Source organism: Temnothorax longispinosus, chromosome 8, assembly GCF_030848805.1.
Source record: "Temnothorax longispinosus isolate EJ_2023e chromosome 8, Tlon_JGU_v1, whole genome shotgun sequence".
Lineage (NCBI taxonomy): Eukaryota > Metazoa > Arthropoda > Insecta > Hymenoptera > Formicidae > Temnothorax > Temnothorax longispinosus.
The window spans coordinates 3147883-3169088 of NC_092365.1; the positions used below are offsets into that span (position 1 = coordinate 3147883).

The 21206-nt window shown below is 45.8% G+C and overlaps 1 protein-coding gene across 5 annotated transcripts in view; it reads right to left on the reverse strand.

The window, feature by feature from the left end:
- LOC139817965 (cell adhesion molecule Dscam2) overlaps positions 1-19630 on the reverse strand; it is a 77660-nt gene extending 58030 nt beyond the window's left edge. For 4 of the 5 annotated variants that reach the window (XM_071786312.1, XM_071786313.1, XM_071786314.1 and 1 more), the window contains exons 1-2: positions 19368-19629; positions 19064-19227 (exon numbers count right to left, since the gene is read on the reverse strand). In XM_071786312.1, the coding sequence (XP_071642413.1) occupies positions 19064-19227; positions 19368-19402 (199 nt within the window). In that variant the 5' untranslated portion in view covers positions 19403-19629. Of the gene's footprint in view, positions 1-19063; positions 19228-19367 lie in introns of all 5 variants that reach the window. The other variant, XM_071786315.1, reaches the window with a different exon arrangement.
- Between the last annotated feature and the right edge of the window lie 1576 nt (positions 19631-21206).

Genomic DNA, 21206 nt, shown 5'->3' on the forward strand with positions numbered 1-21206 from the left:
TTATTTCAAGCCTACACAGGCTTTTTCCCGTTTAAATAAAATATTGAATATTCCATCAGGTTTTGGACAACATATCATTATATTTTTTTAACCGTTTGCGTAGACTAAAAACTTTTCCAGCGAGTAACACGAAGAATAATCGTTTCATCCTTCGTGATTTCGAAAAGTCAGCGTAACTAATAGCGAACCGGCGAACTTAGTCAGCATCGCTGACTAATTGCCGATGAGAGATGAGAGGGTAAAGCCCCTTAGTGGTGCTGACGCGCATACAAAGGGCGGAAGAAGCGTCGAACGGAGCAGTCTCCGCTCCGGAATCAACGGCCATTCACCGGCGTACGATTCTTTCCACGCAGTTCGAAGAAGAACGGCGAAGAGAAGGACGAAAGGAAAAGTTAAGTCCGGGATATCCACGCGTGGCGGAGACAGACGAAACGCGCGCGCGGCTGTGCGGTATTGGATAGCACAAAGTAAGATAGGAGATCAGAACGGGAAGAACGGAGAGAACGGATGGATGGTGGATGTACCCGTGGATCGAAGCGAATGGTGGATGTACAAACGGATGGGGTGGAAAAGAGGAGGGGCGCGCGAAGGAGAGAAAATGAGGCGCCCTGTCGGTGGTTTGTCCGACAATGCAAACCGGCTTTCTCATATCACTGTATTGTTTCCATTGTTCCAGCGGCTCGCTCCGAGGGATTGTTAGCCATTAACGGGGAACGAAGAAGTCAGGGAAGGTTCGGAAAGAGAGGGAACAGGGTATCTGCCAGGTCCTAACGCCGATCGTCATCGCCATTCGCTTCCCGTCGCCGGATGTTCCGCGCAACTCTCGCGGGCATAATAAGTAATTTCCGTCGGCGACGTACTCGCGAAGTATCTGCGAAATTTCTCATCTTCGCGTACGCGTGACGCCAAGGATGGCAATAGAAATGGCAGACGTATACTGAACAATTTTATCGCATATATGTCGATTTGATATATATATTCACACGATAATTTGTGAAATTATGGAAGATCGAAAAATGTATCGAAACAGTTCGTATGAAGAGAATTCACTTATTGATTTATAAATTATTTAGCGTTAAACAAAAGCTTGCATTATGCATTGTTAATGCAAAGATAAAACATAATTTTATATCGTGATGAAATTACGTGGATCCTCACGTTGGTATGCAATTGGCTAATAAATCGCCCGCGTGTGTGCGCGCGATGTGAAATGTTGTTCTAAAGGAATTTCACAATCGCCAATAGAATTACTGAAATGTGAAAACGAATAAACGCGGGATAAAACTTGTAAAACGGATGATACTAAACGGATCGTGCAATACCTTCCTGTATGACGAGTCGTAGACCTTATCGGCGAATTACGCATGAAATTACACGCGAATGCTTTTTCAGTAGTGATCGAAAATCGTGGCGATCGCCAGTTTTCGAGCAATTGAATTTTGAATTCCATAACAATTATTCCATTACAACAAATTTCTTTTTCTAAAGAATTATATGTAGCCTTTATCAATAAAAATTATTCCATGCGTGATTAGTAAAAGATAAACAATAAAACATAAACAACAAAATAAGAAAGAGATCACAGGTATAATAGCGAAATCTCGGTGGATCTTAAACTGTTACGGTTAATGCGATAAATGCAAATTTAATTTTGCATTTCTCGAGGTATAAATTTAATCCCCGTAACAATCTCTAAATCTAACCTGCGCGTCCAGTCTGTGCAGTGGATTATTAATCGAAAGTTCTCCACTCCGCTCCACCGTCACCATCGATCCTCTCGAGGCCTTTGAACTTGCGATCTCTGCGCTTCACGATTTTACTCGGCTTTACGCTTTACGCTTCCAACTTAAAAGACCGTAGTATACGAAATGTCAATCAAAATCTTATTAAGATAAAAGTGCGAGCGAGAATTAGATGATCTTACTTATTCGCGCCCTGAAAAATCTGATTCGCGAAAATATAAACTTTTGAGTTGTTTATTTCTGAAAGACAACGAATTTACTGTTGTTACGTTCTTACTGCAAATCAGATTCGGAAAAATTGATAAATTCGCGATATATTGTTTACATAAATTTTGCTCACGACAGCGTTGCAAACGATGTGGCGCAGTAGTTGGACAAAATTATCTTCGTTACACAGTAAGGGGCGCATTTCGGCCTGCGCGTTAATTGCCTGCGTCAGCATCGCTGTCCATTTAATTGAGCCCGAGTATCTACGATCGAACGTTAATTATTTCGTATTACGGAATAGCTAATCTGCGATTAGAGGTCCGGCCATTATCTTGTCTCTGCAATCTGATTTCTAGTTGAGCAGCTTATCGGCGATGTTTTCGCGCGATCACGCGTCTACTGTGCGGTGCACCAATGCGACGGTAGAAGATTAATTGTATAATGCTCATTCTCCCTCCCTCCCTCCCTCCTCCTCGACACTTTAGTTAAAATATAAATGCACTTCGCCGAATTGATCCGCGAACGGTGGAAGGTGATGCGGTAAACCCGGGACACACCCCCGGTATGCGTTAACTACTGAACTTTATACGATAAAGCTTCGTCATTAAATTTCGGTGCGTTTCGCGTTATCGTCCGGAAATTTATCCGCATTACCGCATCAGAGATTAGCTGGTCCAAACGATAGTATGGATAGTCTGTACTATCGTGTATCGCGGGCCAAATAATATTAACGTGCTCGCTTAGTCACGAATCGTTCGTGATTTTCGCGAAATTCCAGCCGGCGAAAACGTTTAGCGCGCTCGAAAATTGTCGACCGCAAAACTATAATTATACCGTTACGCCGAATATGTTTACGAGTTCTCGATACGCGCAGGGATATTCGGTGAAAAAATAACGCAGTAATTTTCCAACGTTTGTGGTTTCGACGATTCTCCCTTTCGCATCATTCCTCCGGGCGCGTTTCGTAATTTTGATAAATTCTTTTTTTCCCGTGTAAATACGGCGAGGTATCTTTTTAGCCTCAAAGGAACGCGCGGGTATATTTTTCGGTCGGAAATTCGCTAATTCCGCGAGATATGCGGTTTTTGTTCCGCTACGATCTGCACCCCTGCGGCCGTGCGGCTTATAATGAGCGTGAAAGCTGCCTTAAAACGGACATAAGTAGCGGACATTATTCGCTCGCACTGACTCGCGTTATTACGTTAAACACGCTTGCATATTTGGTGCGTAAAGAAAATAATTATATCGTGATACGTTAACGCGGTTAAATATACCACGCTCTGACCTTTCTATGTATATTCCCGAGATTCCCGCGCGCCGGGCTCTTTCGCAAATTTTTAAATTGTATCGCGTAAAACATAAATACCTCGAAAAAAAAAAAAACACTGCAAACACTTTTAGCGGGATAAAAGCGTGCGCGGGCGATATTATTTTCCGGGCGTAACCGTGAACGAATACTTTTGAAACGCGATCACTATAAAGTTAATTAAACTACGTTCATTCCATGATGAAATATTTTGCCGTTAACCATCGCCGTTTTACCTTTGCATAAATAAACGACTTTACGTATACTCCGATTATCCGCACTTGGAACAGTTTCAACTATTTACCGCGAATCCCGTGTGTGACATTAACGTCGTATTTTTCCGGCTCCGGAGATATCGATCGGAGGATAATGAAACGAAAGTGCGCCCGGCGGATTTAATTGTCGCCGCGGCCGTCGCGCCACGCTTCACGCACGAAAGCAGGTACTTCCTCTTTGCGCATTGTCAAAAAGGTCAATACCTAAAATTGCTTCGCTTTCAGGTCCGATGCTTTTCATTCGTCATGCCTGCTTGTTTTATATATCCACCACGTACAATTTTCCTATCCGCCACGTACATTCGTGCCCGTGGAGTTAAACGACGTTTTGGGCGGTCGACTACAAAAAAAAAAGGAAAAAAACAAGCGCGCATATTAAAGCTACGCGGTGCTCTGTTATTAAAAAAAAGGAAAAAATAATACGTCCAACCGGCCATGCTGATTTTCAGTTACCCCCTTGCCGGGCGACGGTCTCCCTTTTCAACCGCGGCAACGACTTGCACTTGATTCGAGAAAATTACGGATACGGTTTAACGTCAAAAATCCAACTGTAGCTCGCAACTCGTATTTCATTTCGCGCACACCGTTACGTACGGTAGGTATATGTACAATATACACGTGCGATCGGTTCGAAGGAATCGGCAGAATAGCTGATTTCTTCTCGGCATAGATGGCTCGCTAACCCGAGGCCATAAATCGGTGATACTTTACGGCCAACGGTCGGCCAACTTACTGAACTGCCGCGGAAAGAAACTGCTCGAGACAGCCGGGATCGTAAAGCCGGCCGTTTTAAGGGAGAATTAATCTGAGGCTCTAAAGAGAGAGAGAGAGAGAGAGAGAGAGAGAGAGAGAGAGAGAGGAGGGAAGGTTTCATCTAAAGCTACCGCATACGTCAAATAAAAATCCTACTGTTAGGCGCGCAATAAAATTCATCTTAGCGAGATATACGCGCATTTCCGTACTTTCCGCGTGTAAATTAAAGTTAGCAAATTTTCACATTCGGGAAAATCGCGCTTCTTTGAGCTCGAGGGGAACCCTCTTGCAGAACCACGGCTCATTGTCAGACTCGAGGCGCAAGATTCGATCGACGTATCGCTCTCCGGAAGTTTTCGTTTTGTTATTTCGAAGCCAGGCTTGAAGGATCGCTAGAGAGAATATTTGCGGAATGGGTGCTCTCACGGAGAGACGGGGGTCGACGGGGATCTTTGAACAATGAATTAATCCAAGGTCTGCGAGCGCGGTAGACTTACGTACAGCAAGTTCGCAGACAATGTACATTCACAGATCGCGGCAAGAAGCCATGTTAATTTCGCCGCGCTTGACAGTCGCGATTTTGTCCACCCTCGCCCCGATCTCTCACTCTATTTTCGAGTAACTCCGAATTCTCGAAATTCCCGCCGCAGTACATTGACTCGAAGGAGAAATTATTCCGACAATTTCCGACTGTATCTCAATAGGTATCCGTTGATCGAAGCGAATGTTCCGTGTTTTCCCCGACGCCGCATATTTTCGACACCCCCATCCCTGCCACGTCGGAGGCGTCAAATTTTATCGAGAACAAGTTTCATTTAACATCCATGGCAGCCGCTTCGGGATATAAAATATCCCGAGCGCTGTTTTACGAGCTCTCTTTTACGGAGGATGCTGGCCGATTTTGTCGCGGACATCTCTCGGACGAGAGTCCGCGGTGAAACGTCAGGAGAATCCCCGCGCGACGTGCGTCGCGTATCTCTCTCGTCTTCGACGATGATTTAATACGAGGCTTATAAATACTATCTTGGAGGGATAGTTGTAGACTCGCACGGAAACCGCAGTGCGGTTAACGCTATGCGTGTAGGTCCGGAACGGGTATATGCGTATACATAAAGCCAGCGCCAGCCAACCAGCCAGCCACGGTGGGAACTGCGAGCGAGAAGTAGGAAGGGAAAGAGCAAGAGAGCGAACGCGCACGCGAGAGAAAGAGAGAGAGAGAGAGAGAGAGAGAGAGAGAGAGAGAGGATGCGCGTGTGTGAGTATGTGACAAGCAGAAAGGGGGGGACGGCGCACTAACAGGACACACCGGTACAAAGACCGAAATGCAAATACGTATTCTGTGTACTTAGGAAGCGGTAGCTCCAGTGAGCCTCATGCATAGAGATTGTACGTTGTTCGTGTAAAATCGACCCACGGCCACGCCGGCCTTCATCCCCTGTCTCTCGTCCTCTCGTACCACTCTCTTTGCTGTTCTCTCTCTCGCTCTCTCTCCCTCCCGTTCCTTTCTGCCCTTCCGCTCTGTTAACGTACGCTGACTCGGTGCCAGTGGATTCGTCGAATTACCGGCCTTTCTTATCCGATCTTTGAACTGCCGCCCTTTGTACCTTCCGGCGCGAAGTCGATTTGGAATCGTCCCGCGAAAAGCGCTATCGTCAATTTTCCTCAATCGTCCCGCGGATAACAACGCGCGGGTGAAAACGTGAATTCCCCCCCTTAAATGGATGTGTTATCGAGCTTCAAATCGGAATGAATCAGAATGAATTTTATACCGTCGAGCTTGTAACGACGCGACGCGTCCCCGCGAAACAAAACAAACCGCCGCGCCGCACCGGACCTGCGCCGGATAGGTATCAAACGGATTAATTCATCGCGAACGATAAAGTTCGGGCGTTTAAAATTTAAATTTAATTGCCCGTTACCACTTTCATCGCGTGGGATGCGTCGCGCGCGCGCGCGCGGGGGCTTGGCGGGCGCGCGATTAAGTACCACTCATATTTCTCATGAATAATTCAAGAATCACATTACTGGCGGTAGCGTATCGAAGACGGTTAAGGCACTACCAACCCGACCGGCGCAACGTATTCGGCTACTTGATGAATGTAATCAAAAAAGTTCGTGTCCCATTTTGCGAGCCTGCCGCGTCGTGCTATTTGCGAAAAAAATAACAATACAACGAAAGTTCCAGCAGCGACGAGCTAATCGGTCACGAAGCACTTTTCCTGGGAGCGACGAATTCTATCATTTCTCGAATTTTATGACTTTCACGATGAAATATTAAACTAATTTGTTCGAAAATAATAAAAATGGAAATAAGCGGGACACATTATAATGATGAAAAAAGTTATTTCTTAAACTGTCGATAATTGTTAGATGAAGATAGATTCCTCGCGTAAAATTAGGCAGCGAGGAGCACCTCGTGTTATTTACGCGCGAGTCCGCTTGTTATATAAAGCGCGGAATTTGCGAGACGGTAAAGAAAGAAATATTACGCTGAATAATTTGAAATACGGAGTTTGTTGACGTTCAATTACCTCTTAAAAGTTTGTAAAAGAATATAGCCAGAGCGCAGAGGGGGATAAGAAAGATAAAAGCCGCGCTAGGGCGGAGGCGGCATCGTATCCGGCGCGCTGCACCGCGCGGCGCGCGTCTTTTGCATGCTTTTATCTCGTTTACGCATCTGCCTGGCGAAGAAGAGCTGCCTGAGCCGAACCGCCGCACCGCCATAACGACGGCATTCTTGTCTATCATGACGCTCCCTTTCTCGCGATAAATGTAAATGTCCATTTGCTGCCGGCGGAAACGGAAACCTCGTACCTCTCTCGCGCCTACGGAGAGCTTTCTGTTTGAACACCTTTTCCCTCCCCTGATCCCATCACACGCCGCGAACGATCGACCGCCGTCCTTAAGCGGAAAATCGTATTAGCGAAAATGAGAGGGCGGGCATAATTTCATTTATTCCAATTATATTTGCTCTCTAGTATGCATGCTAGTGCATTTGAGTGCGGAAGTAGAAACGGGTTTCTCGGTACGGACCAAGAATCAAAGTCAGGGCCGGTCGACTGCGATGCGGGTGAATACATCACCGCGAGAGATCGGAATTTGTAAACGAGGAGAATCCCGCTTGCTCGTAAATCAATTAGATTGTAATACCTTATAAGCAAATTGTAATAATTTTAACTTTGTATCGCATCTTTTTTCGCTTCTCATATCCTCAAGATATAAAGATTTCCATGCGCACACGTCTTATGAGATTCATTAAAATGTATACAAGTTGTATCTGACTCACGAACTTATATAGTTCGTTAATTCACAAAATCTAAAATGTTATTATTCTTGTAATTTAATTATTATTATTTATAATTATTTAATTAATATTTTTTTATTAAATGTTAATTATTCGTCTACAACGTTAATTTGATGATATATAACAATTTTTTTAATAACTGCTGTCGATATATGTCTAAATTTAAGCAAATAGAGGTTTGAAGAAAATAATACAAGGTTTAAAAATTTCGGACTGTTTTACTATTGCCATTGTATCATTTAGCCGCTGATGTCAGAAAATTTTGAGGCCGGCCCTGATCAGAGATACCGTGGAAATGTCGAGTATTACGGAGCTTGTACACAGAGGAGAAAATTACGTTCCATGTTCCCGGTACTATTAGAGCAAACATATTCTACGGGTGCATCTGTCTCAGACACGTTCGATTACTGTAAACAGTTTTTCGTGGATGGCGAAAGCACATGACGAAAAGGGAAAAACCAACACGTGAATTATTAGAATTTTTTAACAATGGTAAAAATATTTAAACTGCAAAAATTGTCAAATGTACGGGTCAAATGAATCCTTTTATCTCCGTAATAAGAAAAAACGAATGAGAGGAGAAGCAAAGCGCGAAAAAGTGTATAAAATAGCTAAATACAAAAGCAATGATTGAAGACAGTAATGTTGCTGCCACTATTGTGCGCTAAACGTAATAAATATTAATTAAGAATTGGACAATTTATATGTATAGTATATTCTGCGAAAAGACTTAGAATTCTCTCCCGTTTTTCCTTTCTCTCGACTGGACAGTTAATTCTCTGTGTAATTGATTATAATTTCGTATAAGTAAAGACAATGAAAATTTTCGCGTTTCCGCGGCCACGTCATAATCCGGCTCTTATTTCATCGCGGGACGCGAACTGATAAACGTCACGAAAACGTCGACCACTATTAACATTTCGGCGAAACTTTTTCTGCGCGACGCTTGACAGGCTGCCAGCGCGCGTTTCGCATGACAGTGATTTGCTTTGTGGTTCACGTCGAATGAATTTGTGGTGCCCGTTGCCGCAGGCGTGTGCGGTTTCATATAATTACGCACTTAATTGCTTATATTGCGAGGACCCGCTGATGACGGAACCATCATCTCTAAACCGCGTTGTATGTATTAGTCGCGTTGCCATTCGCGAATTGATACGAATACGGACGCTTTCATATACTGTTATACAGTTGCGCGTTGCATTACAGCTGCATTGTGAAGACAACAAGATATGTAATTACGCTCGTTTGTTTATCGTCGAATTAATCGAGTATTCTATCCATCGTCCGATTTACCTAAAATTTTTTGCAACAAATGTAACTTAATTATATAAACGTATCTTTAAACTTCTCCCTATTTGCGAAAATAATTTATGTGTGCGTTAAATATCATGTATGTACATATATATATATAAAAATCAATAATAAATTACTGCGAGGGTAGTTATCCCCAGATGCAATTACGATTGGTATAATTATAACTCGAGTTATAACAGCTGCATTGTCCTCCGTTATGAAACGCTGATCATTCACGAATGATGCGTGGCATACATTTCAGACCGTTGCTGTTTCGTGCTCGTATATCGAGAATCGCAATTACGAAAACATCGTCGATAAAAGGATACCTTATTTGCGCAAAACATCAACCCCGACAGAAGAAAAAAGAGGGGAAAGAGACCCCAGGAAAATAAAGACACATCTAAAAGTAAGACGTAAAAATGTAAGAAGCCCCAGCCAAGGAGTTCGTTCCTTCATTCGGCGCGGGACGTAATTTCGATTCTCTGAAAGCTCCTTCGCTCGGTGGAGCTTTCGAGGGATCGTCGTGGAAGGGGGTCCGCCGTTCTCCGTGGATAGTAACTAAAGTTTCTCGAGGAGTCTTAGGTGGCAGAGCCGACAGGTGGATAGAGGCTTCTTTCCTGGCATACCAATTACGAGGGTGGAACAAGTAATTGTTTGTCCGTACCTTACATCGGAGCGTGAAGGGTATATAGACCGATACCCGCGGACGCGGTATATAGTCGATGGCGGCGACGGCGACGGTAGTGGTGGTGACGTTGCCGATGGTGGTCGTAGAGCGAAGAGGTAGTTAGGTCGGAAATAGTGGTGCAGCAGTAAGGTTGATTGTGGAGAGCGAGAGGCACAGCGAGAAAGAGAGAAAGAGAGGACCGGGAAGAGAGGAAAGGGTGTGGGGTGGCGCGCGAGGGATGGCGCGTCCCGGTTGAGCGACAGAGTCGCGCGTCCGGGGGTGGAACAGAGACGGGGCCATCGCCTGTTCCTTCGCCCCGTCGACTAATGAGACCGCGCGGTTACATCAGAGGCCGGGGACAAATTGAAACGTACGAGCCTAGAGGGGCCACGGAACAGAGCGAGCGACCTCCTAATGCGTGACTATGGAACCTCCCTCTCTCCCCCCCGCGCCACCGACATCCGCAGCCCGTTAACACCGTTTCTACCGCCCGTGTCGCTGTAACCCGCCCGAGAACTGGGCAATTCTTGAATTTTATTTCACTGTATCCTATACGAGAGTTCGACGCGCGGCGCGGGAGAGATGCGGATGCGGATGACGTCGACGTTTACGCGAGGGATCTCGGCGGAAATTATTACGCAACGTCGAGGCAATTGACTTACGTGCCCGACGTTACCCGGGGCTGCTTTGAACTGAAAACGGAGAAAAAGGACGACGCGCGAGAGAGCCATTAGTTAATTTCCCCGCATTATTTTCTTCCTTTCCTTCATTATGCGGTCCACGATATTCTCGTGTTTCTCCGAGAACAAACTGCTAACGTAATTTACCCACATTGAAACAGCCGCTTTTACGATCGACGTTCCTCTTCTACGAGAAATACCATGCGTGCGTTACCTCGGGGTCGGACGTTTTCTTGCTTGCGAGATCCGGCACGAAGGCCATAAACATGATACTCTCAACATGCCTCCCAACGGACATCCCCTTAATACGGCCGAGTAATTATTCTTCGTACGTGTGCGGCGTTGGCCGTCCACACATCGAAGCCGGAAACTTACATTTCAAGTTAGACCCCGGTGTTCTCCACTTTGTGGAAGACAAAGATACATAGATACATGGATCACGATCCGTGAAGTTTGATTATAGACGATGGGAGAGAATACGATACTACGATAGTTTCGCGAGTGTGCGCGCGCGACATCGTACTTTGGCGACAGTCTCGGAAGCCGCTACATAGGCAATAAAGCCAGGCCAGACTAGCTTGAGCAGGTAGTAGATTACGGCAGCGGCAAGTACGACAGTGCGGCAATGGCGGTGGTGGCGGTGGCTGCGGTGGCGATGGTGGTGGAGCTCGCTGATGCCGGCGTACGCGTTTGGAAACGCGTCGCCGAGAGGGCGAGAGAGAGAGAGAGAGAGAGAGCACGAGAGAGATAGAAAGCGAGGCGAATAGACGCCGCCGTCCGGGGTGGAGGAAGGAGAGAAACGAGAATGGATGCGGCAGCAGTCTAGCATGCAAAATGCTGCGTCGACGTTATCACACCGCCAGAGATTAAGGGGCTGACGCGGTGGATATCGGGCGGCAGGGCGACGGGAGGCGGCTGTCTTCGGTGTGCTCCCTATTCTTCGTATATACTCCGCCGAGTTTTACTTGGCAGACATCCCGCGCGCGGTACCGTCCCTTATTGTTCTCTCCTCCGTTGTACCCTCGTTACGCGCCGCGATGTGCTACGCGCGCTCTGTGTGCCCCGCTATATTCTCTATCCGCTTTCTTCCACCTACTCTTCCTCCGGTTCCTCCCTGCTTCACCTTCGCCTTTTTCTTACTCGCGAATCTTTTGCAGTTTCGCGCCGCCGCGCCGCGTCGCCGTGCCGTGCAAAATGCCGCCGGCATTTTCACCTCGCGTTAAATTGTTAACCACCGGAGATAATCAATCTTACGCTCGGCGACACGCGTCACGTACGTAATTCGCCCGCGTTCACCTTCCCGCACGTCCTATACATCTGCCGCGTTCAGCTTCGATTGGCGTGTACCCGATACCGACGGCGATACCTGTCACGTATTCCTTTCTTATCTCGCTCGGCTGAGCCATTACGACGCGCCGTCGAATGCTCCACGATTTTTGTTTCTTTTCGTTTCAATTATACCTAGGTGAACGGAAAGAAACAACGAGCTAAAAGAGAGAGAGAAAAATTGTGTACTTAAAGAAGACTCGGCACTTACGCACGTTTAAGGTGCTTAACGCCCAACGATTCGCGTTATCCTTTCGTCGATTCGCCCTCGTTCTCTCCGCTCGTCCGTTGACTTGCCGATATACTTCGTTTAGCTTCGTGAAAATTCTAGCTGGCGGATATCCAGCCAGCTATACCTGCAGCGTCATTATAGTTCGCCATCTTTCCGTCACGTTTTATTACTGTGCCTGGTGCGGTACTGCCGTCACTGTCGCCGCTGCCGGAATCCGCCAGCCGGGGTCTTTCTTATTTTCCTCCTCATCATTCCGTACCTCGTTCAGGTTACTCCCTCGGGCGCAACGTCTTTTAACAAAGCTGCCGCTGCAGAGACGTAGCTGCCGCGCGATACGCGTTAAGCCGTTCAAGCTGGAATTTATTTACGCAACCGCTCTTCGCAGCGCGCGTGCTAACTCCGCTGCTTCATTCGTTCCCCCGTGGACGCACAATCCTCAATCTTCATTCGCGCTTGGAGTTTATTTTATCAATTCCATTACGTGATCAAATAGTTCGTGAGGTAGTTCTAAAGTCTGTCATATATTTATGACATTACGGGCCGTCAACGTTATGTATTTTTTCACACATACACACACACACATCCGTTTTGTTCTATTATCTTAAGATAAGCTATATATGTATTCAAGATAATAACTAAATAAAATCTATCTCGAAATATATTTAACCAAATTGCTATTTAGAATAATAATTAGCTAATATAAAGAGATTAGCTCACAAAGAATCAAACTCAAAGAATTAAAACTTATATTAACGGGCCATGAAGCCTAATATATTAATTTAAACGCAGTATACTATACATATCTGCATACGTAAACAATCTTCAATATTATAAAATAAATGTAGTCGAAAATTAAAATATAGCGTATCTTAATCAGACGTTTTGATCTTCGATAATATAATTATAACGAAGCATAGCATAGACTGTCTATTTATAATTAATTATAAGCACTCGACTTAAGATCGTATTAACTCGTGGAATAATTTATAGCGACGGATTGCATACTTCTGCTTTATAAACTTTGCGACGCGTTTGACTGATTTGAGTTTGTCGCGTTACCGTGTATTAACTATGATCTCGACTATTGCATAGAGAACTATGGGAAGTTTCGTCTCGCGTCGTTGTACGGTCTGACTGCATCATCGACTCAAACTACTGCAAGGACATGCGTCAGAAGTGCGCGATATGCACGACAGTCACGTAGGGAATTGAACGCTCCAAGAGACGACATCCTCGTACCGGAGGACGATTCAGCAGGAACGTCGGAAAATTTCGCTCGCGCTTGCAGAAAACGTGAAACTAAACGAAGCACAGATAAACGACGTATATCTCGCGCGTTCGCGAGACGTGCCTTCCTTAATCATTTGCACGTACAAGACGTCTGTATCGAGCGCGTTATACATCTCGTAACAGGTTCCGTTGACTTCGTTAAATCTATTCTACAATTATAAATTCAGATACACGAAATACATGCGCGAATTTTTAACAACGACGAAAAAAAAATGCAAATTGTTTAAGATTTATTTCCGAGAGTTGACATTCCGCGGAGACGTTTAATCTCGACCGGTCGACGAACCGACTCGGCGAGACCCTCATTGGGAAACCATGAAGCGAGCGCGCGGGGGGGGGGACGAAACCACCCGCGAAGACGTCTACATCGTAAGAAGACGGCACCGTAGAAAAACATGGCAACCCAGCGCCGATGCGCTCGAGCTTACAACAAGAAAGGCGTCTACTTTTTTCTTGCTTTGACGTGTGCTCCTCATTTATTCCCATGGTTCAGAGTAGGAAATGGCGGAGAAGCGAAAGAAAGGAGAGAAGATCAAGCCGGCGAGCGCGCGGCAAGAAGGAGGACGCCGAGAAATAAAAGATGGGATATGAGAGGGCAACAGCGAAGGGGGGGGAGCCGGGGAAAAGAAAGGAGGACGAGGAGGACGCGGGAAAAGAAAAGAGAGCAGAAGCGTAACGCCTTGGATGGGGTGCACCGCTCGTTATAGGCCGCGGTGCACCGGCGAAAAAGACGCGGAGAAACGAGAGGCTCCGGTGGAAACGAGCGCTGGAAACGAGCAGCGGGTCGAAGTCGCGATGGCGGGCAAAAGGCAGGGGGGGAGGGAGAGGGAGGGAAGAGGGTAGATGCAGAAGAATGAAACCGGCGAGGCTCCACTAGGGGTGGTCTCAGGCCGCGGCCTGATAGGGTTGTATTGTGGCGGTATGACGGCGGTGACCCGGAGTCGACGAGCGTTTGCACGAGCTCCTCTCTAAGTTTGCCACTCCGTCTCCGCTCATTCTCTTTCTACCACGAGCGATATCGAGCTCCTTCTTCATCCACCCCACTATCAACTCCATCTTTATTCCGGGCTCGGAACCGCGGGCTCCCCGCGGGCTCCGCTATCCTTAAACTAAATACTGCCGATGACAGCCGAGCGCTTCTACGGTTGAAAAAGAGAAGCGGAGGAGAGATGTCTGTGTTACAAGAACTACGATCTTACGTCCCTTCCTTCCTCCTCGTTCCTTTATCACCGTCTGTTTCTCTTTTATTTCTCTGTGTGTGCTTTTCTGCGTAATACACGGAATACCGCTTGCTACTTACTACCCAGCTTTCGCGGCGTAAGAATTGAGAATGGACGAACTGGAGCGTATATCGGCGATGCTCGGAAGAATACAGAGAAATTTCTATACTCTATTCCGATGATTACCTAACGTCACAATTCTCGCAAAATTCTATCTTCTAACTCTTTATCTATTAATAATATGTATAGATTTTTCTAAAAATTATTTTAACATATAAATATGTAAATCCAGCTTATATATTTATCATACAGCTCAATTTTTTCACATATATACACACACACACACACACACACATACATAGTCTGTTTTGCACAGCGTAGAGAGAAATTAAAAAACAAAACTTGAAATCGCGGATGTTAAAAAGTTTATTGAACGCGAAATTTAATTAAACTGGCTGTCACCGTGACGAAGGTGGGAAAGGGAGGGTCTTCATCGTTTCGTGCGTTCTATTTTATCCGGACGAATTTAGCGTAAATCGGAGCACCGGAGGTGGTATCGAGAATGACGCCAGAGCTATAACAACAGCAATGACTATGGCGTACACGGTATGCCACGGCTTAAACTCAACGGCTCATAATTGCTTTCCGATTAGATACCATCCCGATAGCGTTCCGATAGCGTTATTTTCAATTCCACGTTGCGCTCCGCGGCGGCAAGCAGCGCGTATCGACAGGTATATACCGAGGCAAATTCAACAGGCGGCCGTGCGCGCCGGTCTTTGTACACTTTTCCGATTAATAGGAAGAGGGAGGAATGGAACCGGCTGACCACACGCGGCGACTATCCACTCGGCCAATCCCCTCGATGTGATACTCGACATTTCGCTTTCTTGAAACCGCTCGGCTTATGAGATCGACCGAAATCGATTATTAAGATTATCCGTTGCCTGTGATTCTCTGATTGGATTCCAAGAAAGTTGTCAAACCCTTTTTATCCTTTGCCAACCACGTTTAATTCCCTTTGAAACATTTTTTATCCTTTTGCCAACCACGTTAATTCTTTCTCATTATGCAAACGAATTGCTCCATTTTATAGCGGTCAATGACCGTCGTAATTAATTGTGGCTGAGATTAATTTGATCAATGCAGATCATGAATCTATTTGCGTATTTTTTTCTTAAACTATTATTACGTTGTCAATAATTGCATGCAAAATGCAGTGCAAAATATATATTAATAAAGATAATAATAGATTGATAAAGTTGGATTGATAAAATACCGTTCGTTCGGTCAATAAAAATTTTTGCGCTATCTTTCAGCCCACTGAATGAATTCTAAACTACGGAATGTCATGACATAGCGACTCAGAGATTTAAAATCATTGCCCGCGCGCCGTTACGGGCAAACGTTTACGGCATCCCGAAAGGCATGTCTTGTCCTGCCGTCCGAGGGAAACGATAAATTGACCCGTGTAGGCGACGGTTTGGCGCATTCCACGTCGTAGATCCATTGTGGTCCGAAGGATTACTCGGCGGTTGAATGGATAGCGGTCGGACGTTCGCGAACCCACTCTCGTAGGTGCGCCATTAATTACGCGCCGTAATTAAACATTGTGTCGAATTATCTTTCTTGGCCGGTGACGTGACGCGGAGGGAAAAGGCAGGCCTCGGGTGCGCCGCCTCTTTGTGCGCCGATATAGCTTATAATCTTATCCGAGCAGGAGCTAATTTAATGTACGTTACGTAAAAGTTTCATCGAGAAACTAAACGCCGCTCTTGAGCTTATTCACGGATTGACGGATTAAACTTCGCCCGGGGAATCCGCCTCTTCAAAAAGACCTTTTGTGGTGTACGCCACTTTGATATAGTTCGAAACGAAGCTACGTATCTGCTCGTTACGAGGAGCGGCCATCTTTTCGCCAAGATTTCTCAAATATCGAAATCCCATTATTTATCCTCCTCTCTCCTATCCGGCGGAACGTCGGATAATTCCGAGTATAATGTCCAAGTTGAGTTTAAAAAGCTAAACCTCTGGGACATCCGACCTCGAGACTTCTCGCTCGGTTATCTCGAACGGGGGAAAGAGAGAGACGGCAAAAGTGTATACTGCTGCAATATTTATCAAGTATGGGTCAGAAAAGCGGCACGTCGTAGATTATTAGCGAGGAGCAGCACGGCTCCACCATCTCGCATTCTCCACCCGACTCTCTACGTGGCTACTGAATAAACACTTTGATTTATGCGACAGCGTGCTCCCGATAAGGATAAACCGGTACACCATCAAGAGGGGGGAGGAATCAAAGGGGCTTGAATTTCGATTAAATTCCAATCCGGGAGATTCAGTCCTTATTACTTTCCCGACTTTATTCTACGTTTCTAATATCTTTTTCATCCAAAATATTATGTACACCACGTACGTTGCAAAGTTTTATTTTTGAGCATGAATACTTTAAGATGAGATTTTTTAAGTTTTTATCGCAGAGCACACGAATACGTGAAATATTTGATACATCAAGAGGAAGATGAATCAAAGGGGCTTGAATTTCAACAAGAGATTTATTCCTTGTTATTTTTTCCCCGACTTTTTTCTCAACGTTTCTTTCTTTTTTATCCGAGATATTACATATGCTGCGTTACGAGGTTTTATTTTTGAGCATGAATACTTTAAGATCTCAATAAGTTTCGCGTTTGAGCGCGGCAGCGCGCGATACACGAAATATTTGGCGAAAACTGATCATTGCAGGAAATTTCAAAAACTCGCAGACGGAACGTATAACTCGCGACAAGGAGCGCGGAATGTATGTAATATGTATATATAATATATAAATTTAACACGGCATGCATTTTCTCATGCGGCGCACTGCGCGAAATACGATACGTATATGCGCCTGTACATGACGGTACCTGTCTTGTCTACTCTTTCTTTTCTCCTTTCCAAGAAATAATAAAATTTTCTTCTCGTCCTCGCTCCGCTTGGAAAAATTGATATTGACGTAGATTACACGCGAGCGATCGCCGATCGCCGATCGCTAAAACGCTTTCACGGTAATGATAATACGCGCGCGTGAAATTACAAGGGCATGCCATATCCGCGTTAACATAATTGATTATTCGCTTCTGCCAATTATTACTCGACAACCAACGGGCACTTGACCGATTAGCGCCGTTAGACAGTACTCTCCATGGCTGATGCATTTCAGAAGTGCTCTTTACTCTTCCCTCTCCCCCATGCCTGGCTGGCTAACTTGCCTCCTAATCGGATCGATGGTAAATTACTCTTGCATCATGGGAAAGACGGGAAATTAGCAGTTACAACGCGATTAACTTGTTAATAGCATTGTTTCGCGTTAAATATTAACAACAAAAAAAAACGCAAAGTAACGAAATTATCAATTTCACCGCAGTTTTCAATTTTGAAAACAATTCTGGAAACCATTCCGGAAACAATAGTAGCGTACAAATATATCCATTTGTTTGTATTTTTCTGTCGATTTTTACTAAACATTTGACATCGTTCACGAACGGATTTCGCGATCAATGACGCGCGTAATAAGACACTTGTTATTCTAGTCCCGACAATATTGAGCTTCAATGGCAGCGGGGGAGTTGCGGAAATGGATTTTGTTGCGGTGCCCTCTCCGCCGTTCTCTCGACAGCTCGCGATTCTCGCGTTACATTGCGGTGCGCGATTATATCAACGAGCGCGAATATTGTTGTCCCCACTTTGTTAAACGACGTTGCGACTCAGTTTACACGATCGCTATCACCCGCGGCGGCTATCTTCCGCTCCGTAAGATCAATATCTGGTTTCGTGCAAGATATTTCTGGCAGAGAATTGAATTTTCCGCGGATGCACCGCGACCGCGCTCCATCGCGCTGCATCAATTTTTCTATATGTTTTCGGAAACTCTATCCCGACAGTAGGTTAACGCGTGTCGTCGTTTTGATGCCAAAAAAAAAACGAGACTGTACAAATGATGGCTGTAGATCACAAAAAAATATGCGAGTTATAGAACAAAAAAAATCGCAACAATATAGAATAAACTCCGCGAATATTTTTTTAAATAAAATACATTCTCATATTTCCGCGTTTACGGCAAGCGATTGCATGCGCGCGCGTTATCTTTGCGATAAGTTGCAAAGTTGAAAATTCTGTAAAGTGAAACGACTACGAAACTCGTGGTACTGTCGTCCCATGTGTCTTATTAAAACTGTAACTCGGAATGTATCTCACAAAACGTGTTATGAATCACGAATCACGATAATCTGACGCCGTGCTTGCTCGAAACAACACGCTCCGTTATATTCACAAATGATTAACATGAAGCTTAATAGCGAATTCCAGTTTGCTTAACGTGATAATGAAGTACCGTAACAGTTATTTTTAAGAATAATTATACGGTTAATAATAATACAGATTTTATCAGTGGTATAACGAGAGAATAACGTCTGTGAATTAATCTTTCCTATTTTTCCGGAGTTCAGAAATCTAAAAAGATACACGAAAGACCATTAATACCAGAAACGTAAAAAAGTTAGACGTAAGTTTTTTATTTTTATCTGAGAAAACCAAAAGATTCGATGAAAGGAATCTCTTTAAGTCATAAAATGCCTTCGAGATTTTTCCGACCTGGTTTATTTTTCTGTTGAACGATAATTGGTTCCGCAATTACCGTCCGTAATATCATCAGGAGCACGATGTTCGACGATTGATCGAGCTTTTTAGGAAATCGGCGAACGCGTTGCGATCAAAAGAAACTACTTACCGAGCGCGAGGACGAGGACGAGCGCGAACGGTGCCAGCGACGAGAGCGCGAGACCGCGATCCACGTGGTGGGCCGACCGATTCGTGCACGGCCGATGCCCGGCGAACTGTCTCTTCCGCGGCTCTGCGTCCATCCCCGCCGGCGGTGCCGTAGTCATCGTGTTCCTTGGAAAATTTCGCGAGAGATCAGAGGATAGGTATAGGCAGCAGGCGGATGGCAAGGTAGACGGACTAAACGGGGTAAGACGAGAAGGATCTACCACTCCCGTTTCATCGCGGGGGAGAGGAGGTCAGGGGGTATTCACCTGTTCGGCTTCCGACTGCGTATCGGTATAAACATAAGGGAGGCGGCGAAGTCGGAAAAGTGCGGATAATTGCGGATAATTGCGTATACGCGTGTGTTATACGTGTGCGGATTGTGTGCGTGTGCGTGTGTGTGTGTGTGTTACGCGGGGAAGGGAAGGACCAGGAACGAGACGACCGTACAACCCACGCGCGCAACCCTCTGCCTCGTGCGCCGCAACCCCTCTCGGCACTCGTCGCGTCTAGGCGCCTGGAGATAGACTAAACCGGGGCACTTCGAGCTGCGCGCTAAGTTCCCTCGGTGCCGCGATTCGACCGACCTCGGACGCGCTCGACGGCGCTCGGCGCCGACCGGCCACCCTCGGCACGCGCTCGGCATCATACCCTACGCGCTACGCCCGCGGCGGGCTCCGGCTCCGTCGTGAGGATACAGAAGAAATTGCACGTAGCCTAATGCCCGTATCACGCTGCACGCCACGCCGGAAACGAGATGCCAAAAGTTGGGGTTATTTCAGGGTTTCATCGCGTGGACGAGAGCGACTATATAAGTCGCGGTCGATTCCTTCCGAATTACTTTAACGTCGTACATTGTTGGAATAACGACGAGCAGCTTTAAATTGGAAGAGAGATCATTTTGTTACGTAGTCGATCACAAATTATCATAATTATAGATATAATTGATTGTAATAAGAAAAGAAATTTGAAGCTTTTCGATAACTTGACGACTGACCTATATATATTCGTCAGATTTACTGAAATCTGATGGCTGACCGAGTCCGGCTATTTTCACTACGACAACACAACGAAATTTAAATATGTATGACAAACGTACAAAATAAATCGCGAACCTGATTATTTTTGCATAGAAAAATAATTAAAATTTCACACTGGAAAAACGGACAAGATTATTTATTCATCTCCTAATTTATCGCGCTTTACCGTAAAATTCCTCACCTAAAAAGATACCATTAAAAATTTACAAATATTTCATGACTGATTGCCCGTATCCCAATTCATCCTATTTCTCATCCTATCACATTCTATTCCGTCTATCACAGAAATATAAAGAAAAATAGCCCGTGAGTGTCCGACCGAATAACGTCACGCAAATACGCGTGCAGCGCGAACAAAACGTATGCGATCTTTTCGAAGAAACGCCAGGGAAGACGCGATGCTGAAAGGAACGCGGGATGATGTACATCCGTTTCGGTTCAAGTCTCGCACGCGAGACCACCATCGTCCTCACGCCTGGTATAACTCCTGCTTCTCCCGGAGACCCCGGGGTTTCTCCTACGTCGGGGGGGGTTGCCTTCAGTGCGTACGCGCCAAGCCCACATCGCCGGCTAGCGGCGGTGCAGCGCCAGCGGGGTGACCGACCGCCATCAACCACCGACTTCAAAGAGCGAGAGATCCGCGTAACCTTACGCCACCGCCGCCGCCACCACCCCCGACTGCCACCACCGTCGCTTCCCCGCCCCGTCGCCACTATACTATTGCCGTCGCCGCCGCCAGGCACAAATTAAATAGCCGTGCTCTAGCGTAGCCGTTTACCCTTACTACCCCTATGCTGCGTGTGTGCCGGCCGCGCACTGCTCCGTTTTTCATGCATCGTTGAATGCGCCGAATGTCTCTTTTGAAGGCTTTAACGGTTACTAATTTAAATCTCGCGAGCCACCGCGCAGTCCTCTCCCTTTTCGCTGGCTGGTGCATGAGGGCCGGGGGACCACACACGTGAGATCGACCGTGTCATCCGCTGGAGATTGAACGCTACGAAGCGAAACGGAAGGAAAAGAAACGCCGGTTTCTCTTAATTTCGCACCAACGTAATTGCTTTTTGGCGT